Genomic DNA, 13,442 nt, shown 5'->3' on the forward strand with positions numbered 1-13,442 from the left:
TTACCGTCTGGTAAACTACCTGTAACTTTATCCTCCTCTTGGCTCATCTCTCCTCCAGTATCCACTCTCACTCCTGCTGTGTCTCAGCAGTAGCAGGTGTTTCGTAAGGCAGGAGGCCTAAAGATCTAAATGTTCTCATCAGTCTGACAGTCCAGTCCAACAGCTGAGCTCAGCATCACTGCCGTTCCGGTGACCACGACTCCTTCTGGTCATTTGTTCCTAACTGTCACCTCGTCCTGATCATGTGTTGACATTAATCAAAGTCAAAAACCTGGTTTTAAGATAAATAAGTATTTGTGTGCTGACACTGTGTCTAAATTCCAATCTGGTGCGATCTGTTCCGTTTAAATTGAAGCAGAATCCACCAAATAACAGACTTCCTACCTAGCCCGTCCGCTGCAGACTGGCTAACCATCGCTGGACCGTGCTGAGACACAGCTGGTAGAATATCGCTCACTGATTAGCGGCAGCTAAATGCAGCGATAACAGCAACGCAGCTATAACACAGTGGAATTAGAAGCTACATCTTTAGCACGTTTAAGCACAAAAATAAAAAGAGATAGTAGAGAAGTGGATTTTGTTCCAGGGGGTAGTTTGGAAAGCCTCTGAGGATAATTTGATTTTTTTTTTTTTTTCCCCACTTCTTCTAATCTTTTGCAAAATTAGCTGAAATTTATAGTCACTGCTGTGATTCCACGCTGACTGCAGCTGCCATTCTCCAGAAGGAGTGTGTTTCAGTCATTACAGGGGCCAATGTAGTGAAGAAATTCAGTGGTTCATTTATCTGCTACTGATACAGCCTTATCTGAGCCGCGGGAGGAGGAGAACTCTGGACAGGTCTCCAGACCATCCACTATCTACTGAAACAGACACACACAAACACTGACCAACAAGCTAACCTGTGTGTTATTTCCCCAACTGATCGAAAGTTTGTTAAAAAGAATCAAGGCATAGGAATAAGTGTTCATGCTGTGCTGTTATTTCCCCAACTGATCGAAAGTACGTTAAAAAGAATCAAGGCATAGGAATAAATAAGTGGAGTTACTACTGTAAGAACCCATGAAGCAGCTCTCAGTTTTAAAAAAGTCAGTGACCCCTAGTCATTCATTGTGATCATAATTAGTAACAATTAATCATGATTTATGGAAAATACTAAGAAAGCGATGCAAAAGTATACCTTCAAATCTAGCTTCACAGAGTTAGAAGATTTTAGTGGTTTCTGTGCATTTTAACGAGGACTTTCTAAACGTCAGTGAAGCTGCTGTCCTCAACAACATTAATCAGCCTGCAGGCTACCTCAGGCAGCAATTTGTTTGACAATAGTGTCAGTCAGCTTGTCAGCTGTACACTTATTTACCACCACAGTCTGAGCTCTGTGGAGAAACTGGGCGTCAAACCTGAGGTTGAAGTGTACACAAACACACCCGGGACAGTGGGTGAGGATTGGTATACAGTACATCAGTATTTAAAGCTGCTTTGGTGAAACCTAATTTCTCCCCACAGTGTGTGTAAATGACAAGTGTATAAATCAGCATTCATTATTTGATATAGAATACAATGCCTTGATATTAAATGCATTGATATTCATCCAATAAATTTTTAAAAAAATATTGAGATTAATGTGGTGCTTATTATTTATTTATTTATCATTATTATTTAAGAAGAGCTAAAGAAATAGTAGCTCTCTGAAAGTCACTTATTTTAAAAATACTGAACTACAGACATTCCCATTGTCTGTACTCAAAACATCTCTACACAGAAGAACTTCACACGTCAACATCTATTTGCAACCATTTTTGGTAAATGGCGAAAACATGGACGTAAACAAGGTGTTTAAAAAAAAATCTGTCAGAACAAAAAAATAAATAACAGTTTCTTAAAAGTCTTGAATGCTGCAGTAAAACCAGAGCTCAAAAACCAGAAACAAACGGGTATAAATATGCATCACAGAGGACGTGATGCAGACCCCGGCGCTTATTTTTAGAGTTTCTATCAGCATTCAGTTATCACGGTGTGAAAACTGAACTTTGAGATGTGCCTGCGACAAGTCAGAGCATCTCAGAGAATAATCAGGAATACAATAAGACACCGCCAGACAGAGCTACCAACCACACAGAGACTTAGTTCGACCAGCTTTACCATCTACTCTGTGTGTGTGTGAGACATTGTCTCCCGTCTTTATTCTTCTCCCACAGCTCCTACCTTCATCTCTCCCCCCGCTCCCTTTCTTTCTCTCATCACTTCTCCCCTTCGTTTCCGGCTCCAGCCCTGGATTAGTTCCAATGCCTGGTTATCTAGTGTTGGCCTATTTTTTCCCTTTTTAAAAAAAAATGCGTGTTTTTACTTCGCAGTGACTGGTGTTGGAGAGAGAGAGATAAGGTGAGGGAGACAGAGAGAGAGAGTTGATTATGAGTGGTCTTTGATAAGACCTTAAACGTCATCTCTGGGATCATGTCTATGGCTTTAATGTGAAGCTGAAACAAACTCCATCGAGGATTGTTGGTTATTTAGGAGCATTATTTATTTATTCTCTTGGTCTCGCTGCAGTACTGTAAAATTTATCATCCCAACTACATACTGAGCAGCCATGTCTGTGACAATCAAGGTTTTGCTACTGTCACAAAAATTACTAATTAAATTCGCTCTCAAAATTCTCGATATCCTCAGTGACTGGATTTTCATCCCTGAAAAACCAATCGTGATCACCAGTCAGTGCTACAAGTGCTGTCGCCATATTCCCACTTCACACGCTGTCTCACTTTGGAACAGGGTGAAAGCACAACTTAGTTTTCACTCAAAGCAAAGTGACAGACTCGTCTCACTGAGCGAAAAACACAAAGCCCGGGCCATGGGAGGGGCGGTGAGGGGGGGTCAGTGCAGATTACGTTGGGACCACAGTTTCAGCCACATATAAAAAAGTTAAATCTTTGACCAGACAACCAGAGTTTACTCACACTAATCTCTCCACCTCTGTAGGTACAAATAATGCATGTACCTTCTGTGAAGACATCCGAGGACACTCCACTCCGATGTCCCAGCTGTAACATTTGGATGGCAGAAATAAACATGGCTAAAGAAAATTCTCTATTTTAAATCCTCAGCCAGATGGTGTTGGTTTGACCCGAGTTTCTACCGCAGTGAGTCAGTGTTCTGAGAGGAATAACTCAATCTCAGAAAATAAAAAATAAAAAGTTTTTTTTCTAGGGAGTCTCAGAGTGCGAGAGGTCCTGGCTTCAAACCCCCCTGCTGTCTTTGATGATGGGTAACATGCGTAGCGTGCAGTGGTGTGCCGTGTCACCGTGACCAAACTATACTTTGAGTGCACAGAAAATGAAAAATCCTACATTCCCAGAAAACTATGCGTACTCTGTGTACTCTGTGTACTCCAAAATGCTACAACACAATAAAAAACTCTTAAGACTCCAGAAACGTATCTGCTTCTCTTTCTTTCCTCTAAATGGTGATAAGCAAAGCCACTGGTGTGAAAACTGCCATGTCATTTATCTCCATCAGCTTCACTAAATTAGTTTCATTGTGTTCATTGTGTTGATGTTTTCAATGTTGAGATGAATCATGGTCCAGTTTCCAGGTCAGCTGTTGAACCACGGACGTAAAACGTTATTGATGTTTTCAAGTCCAGAGAAACGGCGATGATTGGGTCGTATTTAACCGACAAAAAGTATGAGTGTCAACTATAATTTGGTAAAACCCTCTAAGCCAGCACTTCTCAAATAGTGGGACGGAGTTCTGAGGTGTCGGGGGGGAGGCCTCCAGTCACTAGGTGGCAGCAACTCATACAGTTTGTACAGAAAATACATAAGAGAAAATTATTGAGAACCACTGCTCGAAGCGGAAGACAATAATTCAAGCAGATTATTCTGAATTACCATTGAATGCTAATCCCATACCTACAATATTTTTATTTAAAGTACAATCAGTTCTGTGTTCAGAGTTAGTTCTGGAGCCAGTGAAGCACCTCTGGTCTCCACCTCAGCCTGGAACACAGGAGGCGCCGTCCTGTTTGTACCTGATCTCTGTACACTCAGTTGGGGCTGTTATGAAGAGGCCACTGATGTCGGATCAGCCCATCTTCTACAAATGAGATCGCTGGAGTCTCCCCACGCACAGATGTCTGAGAGCCGTAGGAAGGGAGGGCTGTGAGAGTGAGATAGATCCTGGCTCTTTAGAGCTGCTTTTTGTGAACAAAGAAACCCCAGTCAGCTGGTCTGAGCTTCCTCCCACTGTCTTTGTAGGCAGCCTGATGGGTTTATATCAGCAAATCTGACACATTCAGTCAGAAGCTGTAAGAAGAGGAGGGTTTATGGGTCATCCAGCTAAATGGAGACACGTGGAGCCAAGATAAGGGGAAAAAAAAAAAAAAAAAAAAAGCATGAAGATAATTCAAAAATCATACCGGGGTTCTACAGGCCAGTTCAAGGAGCACTGACTCAGTGTAGCCCACTGCTGTTCTAGGCAGAGTAAAGCAGGAGAAGAAGGAGAAGAGATACTTTGTTGTTGTTTTACATACTGCTCTGCACAACAGATCTGCCCACGGCAGTTAACCCACACACAAAACTGGCTGCAGGAAGTGGGAGAACACACAACGGCAGTTCACTTTTTTGGATTCAAACTGGCAACCATTAACTCAGAAGCCAAGCTGATCTATGTCCAGGTAAATTCTACAGGGATACATTAACTGCTGATGTTTTTACATTTTCTCAACATGTAAATTGTGTAAAAAGAATGGGGGGGGGGGGGCATCCCCCAAATACAAACTCTGTTGAATAAACCTAATTAAAAACAACAAGAATAAACAACACTCAAACTACCTAATTAAAAACAGCAAGAATAAACAAACAGAATGACGATGTCAACAAAATAAATAAATATATAAATTAATAACGATGTGAACGTTTATCTTGACAGCTGTCTCTTTTTCTCTGAACTAATACAACGTCTCACAGATTGACTTCCTTATCCCTTCATTCGATCAACGTTTAGTCAAAGAAAACATCAAATTTAAACCAACAAAAAAAAAATCAAATCAAATTCAGACTTGCAACAGAAAGAGAATATTACACAAAACAATCTGTCTGTTAGGAAACTGTCTCCCTGGACCCTTTTTTAAACCTAAAAGCCTGGAGAAGACAGGTTGTCATATAAAGTAGAGCCCGTTTGGCCCGAGGATGGAGTTTACTGCATCATGTAAAAACAAAAAACAAAAAAACATACGTTTCACTTTGATGTGTGAATGCGGCGGAGGAATGGCGGGGACTTTATAGCTAGTAGTGTTTGGCAGAAGCTGAAGAAATATTTACAAGAAGGGCCAAGCTGTGCCAGCAGTGACAAGCAGAGCAGGGAATCCCAAGGGAAGCAGAGAAGAATGGCCAGTGATCTGAGTGCCTGTCCTCACTAATGTCCACACCAGTCAAAGCTGTCCCAGCATCAACAGAGGAGAAGGATGAGGAGGCCGAGGAGCAACCCCCCCCGCCCTCCCCCCCAGCTCCTGTATACATGAACTTCAAGTGGTGTTTTACATATGAAAGCCTGCAGAAGGCGCTGTACTTGAAATGGCCCTGGTGCGTTCAGGTCTCGCTGGGATAATGGGAGTGACAAACATAAGGTCACCTCACTCGTCTGGGGAGCGTTCTGATGTAGAAACAGACGTGAAAGTCGCGGATACTTCACGACCAACAGCCAGAGTCTAACATTAAACAGCATAAAGTACAAATAACCTGATTTTTTTCTAATAGCTTGGGACACTTTAGGAGTTGACCTTTTGAGAAACATTTTTGGAAATTCACATAGTGAAGAATATCTTCTTTTTTTAATGGTGCATTGTTTTGTTTTTCTTTTTATGGATCTTAAAGGGCAGGCTACAATTTTTTTTTTATATTATTTTACATATAAAACAATTCTTATCATTGCCATCGACACATTCACGTTTTAATAGGTAACTGTTTTGGACTGTATGGCTACATGCCTAAAATGAAACATCAGGTCTGGTCTCGTTGGCGTTTCTGCATCAAAACTGATGAACAACGAGAAATAAATAAATCATTGAGGGACAAAAGACAACATTTCTAAAATAACAGTTATTCAGTTGTATAATGCAGTGATTCTGGCCTGTGTGTTACTGTGGTTGGTGTTCATCCAATGACAAACTCACCTAATGGTCAAATGGAATCAGATATAATTCTGAGGTTTGCATCTGCCAGAACAGTGGTGTCAATCACTAGTGTGGCACAAATGGGTTAAATGTAGAGATTTAATTCATTTCCCTTAAGACTTTCATAGAGAACAGGACAACAATGTCCACAGCAGCAGAGAGACTTTCACACTCAGAAACGGCTGCATTCACTGGACAACTTAATGGCCACGGCCCATATACAAACACGAGCGTATACATTCAACAGATGTATGTTTGACTCTGACATGCTGGCTGGTTAAATACCCACTATCCTCTGTGATTATGGTGTCATTTGACAACAGATGACAACAGTGTTTACTCTTGAAATCCAACCAAAACATTAGCACATGTTGCTTCTGCAGCTGCGGGACAAAGCTGTGGACGGCAAATGTCACTGATGTGCAGCGAGGCAAGATCAATACATGCAAGGTGGGCTTAATCTCAACAGCATTATCCGTGTAATTCCGTTTTTTGGTTGAATTTTTTTTTTTTTTTTTTTTAAAGGCCAGTTTTAGTCAGACTGACACACTGATGTGTGTGTGTGTGTGTGTGTGTGTGTGTGTGTGTTTTACGTCTGCTGTCTATAAACTCTCTGGATTCAGTAAATGCCCATTTAAGCTCCTCTAAGTCCTGACAGATTCTAACCACGTATATATTTCTTTACTGCTAAAAACCATCGAACACCATCACATCCATCACTTCTGGGTGTGATGGAGCAACATCTGCCTTTAATGAAGGTTGTTTTACGGTATGAAAGTCTGCGTGGTGTCACGTTATTGGTTATTTCACTTCGTTTTGTTCATCAGTTAAATCACATGTAAATAACAGCCAAACGTCTGTGTAAGTCCCCCCCCCCGACTCCCCCCGCCCGTTTTATGAAAGGTAATCATTTCTCCATCTCACTCATGCTGATCACTCGTGCACACACGTCACCTGAGCTGATGTGTTTGCCTGTTCTCATTATTTTCATGTCATTTACAGCCACAGATTTCCTGGGCCCTGGGGATGAAATGCACATGGAAGGCACTGTAACACGTGATGATGAAAACAACATCAGCTTTGTCTGCATTGGTGACCGTCAGACACAGGTGACATTTATTCACCAGTTGTAGCTGCTGTGAGGCCAGTCAAAGCATGGTTTTCTACCCACCATCCATCCATCCATCCATCCATCCATATTGTTGTGTTGGTTTTTAGTGTTTTTACAAGATATAACAAGGAAACACTGACAGTAAAACCTGACCACAGATAAAAGTGTTTGTCAGCTTACCTATTCTATTCTATTCAAATATTTGATATTTTTCTGGACTGGACATAAATGTATGGCCTGAGCCTGAGGTCAAACAACACTCGCCCACATCACTAGACCATCTTGGTATGAAAGGCCAAACGCCCCATCATTACACACACACACACACACACAGTGCTTTAATGCAGTATCTATAGAACTGAGATGTGCTCAGAACTGTTCACATGAACCCAGCAGAGAGAACCAACTGTTGCCTGTAGTCTCTGTCATCTAAGAAGTCATCAGTAAAACAATGAGGGAGATACTGTAACTCACCTCCTCACTCAGGTGTGGAGCTGCACCAGACGGAATCAGACCAAAAAACACAGATTCCCTGTCTTTTAAAACCAGGGTTAAAATCTCAACTTCAACAAATTCCATTTGGACACTTGCCACGCTCACAGACACCATGTCAGTTCTTCATCTACTTATTCAAGCGGAGAGAAAATCTACTCAAGGAAAAGGCCGAGACTGTTCCCGTCAATCTACGTAGGTTAAGTATTCAAAGCTCACATATCAATGAGCTGTTGTCCAAATGTCAAGGCTTTTTTTTTGGAGACAGAAGACAAGTAGAGCTGTCAACGAGTGAGTGTTTGATGATGATGAAGGAAGACAGATGTGAGCAGGACAAACGGTCGGTGATAAAAAAAAAAAAACAAGAAACAAGGTGAGAAATAAAGGGTAAAAAATCCAACCTCATCTTTAAGTTGCCAGGCAGCGGCTGTCCATCGTAAACCGATACAATGTCAAAGTCTTCCTCCAGCGCCAACGTGACGAAGGTTAGCTGGATGCGGTTCCTCTCCCCCGTTATTATCAGCCATGTGCAGTTGGCATAGTTGGGATAGCCGTGGGGAAAACCAGGCGACTCGATGGTGCCATTCAGACCTTGGACCACGCCGCCGCAAGATTCAGCTGGAAGAGACGCAGGAATCAAAATTAGTCACATTTGCATTTAATTATGAAAAGCAGCAGATTAACGATCACAGGACAAATGTTAGACCGTTCAGCAAGGAAGGAGGTAACACATGACGCAATGATTCCAATAATAGTTCGATATTAATGTTAAGGATGGTGATGTTTAAGAAATTAACTTTTTAATTTTCAGAATAAAATAGTAACTAGAAAAAAAGTTTTTGGTAACCATTAGCTTTAATTGATTTTTCAGGGCTAACCTTCACTGAGGATAAGACATCTTTCTGGTTTCTCCAACAGTTTTGACAAGTTTAATCATTTTAGGTTGTCGTCCAGTTTGTTTCAGCTAACTCATACTACAGCTGTGAGTTTCGGCGATGAAAAATGCTTTTTATTTCACCAGTTTTAAAATCTTACATGAAGCTCTAACTTTTTTTTTCTTTTCACACAAACTCAAAGAACATTTGAAGGGAGTTGGATTTCAATCCACAGACAAGGCAAACAAGCAGGTCGTGACCTGCAGAGAAAGACACAGCCCAGAATTCTGCGAAGACGGAGTTCTCTGACGCCAACCCCGATCACAGACACGTTAAGACCAAAGCAGAGGATATGTAGACAAATAGATCTGTTGTTTTCTTAGAACTTTTTGACCTCCCTTTGTACCTCCACAGAGTTCTATTAATAATGAGTAAACGTCAAAAGCAGCAGAGTGTAGCCAGGACTTTTTCAGTGCTGCGTGCCTCAGCGGCTCCAACAAACGCCATAAATGGTGTCCAAACCGTGATCAGGCCATATACCGGCACAACCAGACAGTTGATTGGATTTTGGACTCAAGGTCCTTTAACCCTGTTGACACAGCTGCGACAGACACACAGAGCCAGAGTTTTCAAACTTCTCCACTCTGGAACCCGTATTCAGAGAACACAGAGTTCTACCCACCAATACCCTGGATTTGTCTAAATCAGACGTGGGCAAACTTTTTGACTCATGGGCCACAATTGGTCCTAAATATTTACGGGGGGGGGGGGGGGGGGGGGTGGGGCAGGACAGATAGATGGAGCAATGTTAAAATCCTGCATGAAGGCTAAAATGCTGAAATGTTTTTAGCCTTCTCTACGCCATCTATGGGGAAAACGGGCATTGTAGAGAGAAGGCAAAACTATAATCACAATACAAACCAATTATATCATTTGGACAAGTTTGGCGGGCCGGATTACAAAGCTGAATGGGACGCATACGGCCCCCGGGCCTTAGTTTGTCCATGCCTGGTCTACAGTATATGCAAGGTCCAATCAGAGCCATAGTCGTATCGTTGCTGTGAAAACACCACCTTTTATACTTTTTATCTATTCCGTACTTTTACTTTCTACTTCTACTCTCACTGTCGTTGCGCCTTTTGTGAGTTGAGTCGACTTTACTCCCAAAACAACAACCATTAGAAATAATTTAAATAAATAATAAAACCAATGAGGTGTCCATGCCTGTGTCGTACTTGGCACTTCCGTATCCCAGTGAGAACCTTTAGCTGCTGAACGCTTGCAGAAATGGAAGCATACATTAACTGCGAGAAGCCAAGTTTGCAGGGAAAAAGAAACACACGGAACAAAAGAGCGCTGGCTCGGTGCTGAACAATTTATGAATAGCTTTTAACGGCGCTCGGCGCGCAGAGAAATAAAAGAGAGCAAATCGGTAATTAAGTGGCTAAAAGTGCCAAAACCTCAAATGAGGCAAACCAGGTGACAGCTACACACATTACTGGCTGTTTAATTGACAAAACCCAAAATGAAGCCCACTTCACCCACTATTGTACTGTGAGCACCAATTAAAGAACCAGTTCATAATGGAGAAATGAGGGGAGAGCAGCATTAGAGCGGCTTCCCAAGGCCAACGCTGGAGTACATCTGAAAAAAAAAAAAAAAACACCCAACAGAGAGGGAGGAAATATATTTTAATCAGGATTTAAGAACACTCCACCGTGGTGTACTGAGTCTCTACTGTCCTCTCCTCCTCCTCCTCCTCCTCCTCCAACACTCCCATTTACAAACTCACTTTACACAATCGCTCTTCCCTCCAACATCATTCATCTTCTGCTACTTTCACCTCCAGAAAAACTTAATACACTTTACTCCAACACCTACTAGAATACAGGGCACATAAACCACTGTGGGTGAGTGTGTGTGTGTGTGTGAGAGAGTGTGTGAGAGTGCTCACCAACAGTAATTGTCTCTCAGATAGCTATACTATTGATTTATTAACCTGATATCACCATGAACACACTCCCTCTCTAACACAGGTAGAGAAAACCATCTACTGTAGCCATGAACACAACCTGGTTCTGGAACTGGTTCAATTTGGCTCCAAAGCCTTTCTACTGAAAAGACTTCATGGTTCACAATTACAGCAGATAACAGATGTATAAAGCTATATACTGTGTGTGTATGTGTGTATATATATATATAAATATATATATATATATATATATATATATATATATATATATATATATATATATATATATATATATATATATTTATATATATATATACACACATACACACACATATATACATATATATGTTTTTTTTTTATACCAAATCTACTCTCACTTTTTTTTTCTATTTTCCCTAGTGGAGGTCCCAAGTACTGATAAATGGATGAGGATGGTTTGAGGAAGACCAATCTGCATAAAATCAACAAATCACGTGGATTGTGAAAATGACTTCCATAGGTCTGTTAATGTTACTACATCAAAGATAATCTGAAGCTTTTTTTTTTTTTTAGGCCATCTTATCATCAAAACATAGAAAAGAACTTTCTCATTTTGCAGGCCGCAGGTGTTCTTGTTTTCCTGATATAATACAGAACAAACATGTTTGTAGAATACCTGCACACAGTCTGGAATAAACACGCCGACACACAACCACCAAAACACACACCTCCATACTTCAAACCATCTGGAGTGTCCAGAATAACATCAGATGGGTCTGTGCCGTCTTTCCAAACCAATACTCCCTCTCTCCCTCAGCAGTCTTTGTGTCTCTCTCTCCGTCTGTCTCCACTTGTTCCTGTCTGTCTGTCCGTGGTTTCTTCTGCTGCCAGAGAGCCACCAAGCCCACTTCTGAACAGATGGGGTGAGTGGTACTCACTGGAAATCAGAATCAGGCTGCACGCCACGCTACAGCAGCAGAGGAGGACTTCCATCACCGGGTTCTACCTCCATCCAAGTTCTTCATATTTGGATATGGAGAACGTTAGCTTACCCTTTAGCTTTAACTGAGAACAATGTGGTTCTTCTTGAAAACATAACCTGCTAATCTAGAATGTTCAACATCGCAGGTGATTTGAACATTTTACCAACAATCTACGAGAACGAGGATGTGAGAATTTGAAGAACTTACCCTCACATCGTCCTCCCAGGTTGATGGCTGGTTATCCTCCACTAGCTTAATGACTTAGCTAAACCAGTAGGTAAACTGGAAACATGTCTCCTTCACTTCCTGTGGTCAACTTCTTACATTACAGTTCAGTGAAAAGTAGATTTAATTTCAGGCCACCTTGTGAGCTCCACTCCCTGTCCCCTCGCCCTGCAGCTCCTTCCACAGTGATTACCTAACCTCCTCCACCTGTGTCTTATTAGCTCCTCCCCTCTCTCCATACGCTGCATTCCAGAAAGCTGGGAACTCAGACATACGTATTCCATTTGTGTTCTTGGTGCAAGTTTAGAGTTTTCCTTGTAAAAAAAGCAACCAACAACCCTGAGTTTTCCCAAACATTTATAAAACAGAGGAGCGAAAACCGTGGCTAAGATGAGATTCGACGTACACTGCCTCCTTCATGGCAGAATTGCTGAAATGCAGCTAAATATATATTAAAAAAAAAAAGTTAAACTAACTCACGTGCTTGCTGAAATGCAGCTAAATATAAAATATATAAAAAAAAAAGTTAAACTAACTCACGTGTACAACTCCCCTGCTATTATGTTACATACATTTATTTAAATTTTTTTTTTGCTTTTTCTACATATTTATTTTATATTTATGTATTATTATTATTATTATTATTATTATTATTATTATTATTATTATTATTATTATTATTGTGTCTTTCTTCAATTCCTGTGATTTTCGACTGTTAGAAACAAATAAATCAAGAGAATTAAGATATCTAATTTAGACTTTTCACACCTACATTCAATAACATAGTGTCTTTAATGTTAAATCCATGACTTTTGAGCGGGTGAGTCATACACTACAGCGTCATACACTACAGCATAAAAATATAGTGTACATTTAGATTTTATATTTATATTCTTCTCTGATATTTTAGCCAATGTTTTGCCCCAGAACAACAAGTGTTCTCTTTATATCGTCTTTACTGGAGAAAAGAAAATGTGACAGGAACTCACAGCAAGTTTTTTTTTCCCCTAATGCATTTCAACAGAATGAACGGCGTACAGATAAATCATTCTGTCATACATGTAAAACACGGGAGATTTGATCAGTTTACAGTGTTTAACTGTGTGACTTTAAACAGGGTCAAATCCCACAGGTTTGTTTATTTGATTTATTTCCCTGCGGCTTTAAAGCCTCTCGTTCATGTTTTATGTTCACTTTAATAAATGTGAACCGTAGCCCGAGGATTCTTCTGGATTTGTGTGAAAACTCCCACATGTGGAATGTTCACGATCAAACCCGAGCAAATCTTCCTCTCAGAAAAGAGACATTAAAAACACCACAACTGTGGAGAAAAAACAAAAAAAAAAAAATCAGTTCTTCATAATTCTTGGCCCAGTAACCCAAACATGTGCTGCCGAGCTCTGTAATGGATTGGAGCGGCGCACAGATCTACATAACAATCAGACAGATTGTTAAATTTTAAGTGCTGGGAAGCAGCAGAGTAGTGAAGCGCTCTCGTCCAACCTGACCACAAGGTCCCTGGCTCATAAATCAAACGCCGGCCTTCGCTGCACACGGCGTGCTGGCCCACAAATCAAATGCATCTTTCTGAGTTACGCTGTGTAGAACTATTGACTGCAGTGATTCAATACCAGCC

General features: G+C 40.9%; 1 protein-coding gene across 5 annotated transcripts in view; it reads right to left on the reverse strand.

The window, feature by feature from the left end:
• csmd1a (CUB and Sushi multiple domains 1a) overlaps positions 1-13,442 on the reverse strand; it is a 118,802-nt gene that overhangs the window by 17,234 nt on the left and 88,126 nt on the right. For 3 of the 5 annotated variants that reach the window (XM_008310575.3, XM_025055646.1, XM_025055645.1), the window contains exon 2: positions 8,174-8,390. In XM_008310575.3, the coding sequence (XP_008308797.2) occupies positions 8,174-8,390 (217 nt within the window). Of the gene's footprint in view, positions 1-8,173; positions 8,391-11,788; positions 12,136-13,442 lie in introns of those variants that run through there. The other 2 variants (XR_003049726.1, XR_003049727.1) reach the window with 2 other exon arrangements.

The sequence above is a fragment of the Cynoglossus semilaevis genome, chromosome 5, assembly GCF_000523025.1.
Source record: "Cynoglossus semilaevis isolate Cse_v1.0 chromosome 5, Cse_v1.0, whole genome shotgun sequence".
NCBI lineage: Eukaryota > Metazoa > Chordata > Actinopteri > Pleuronectiformes > Cynoglossidae > Cynoglossus > Cynoglossus semilaevis.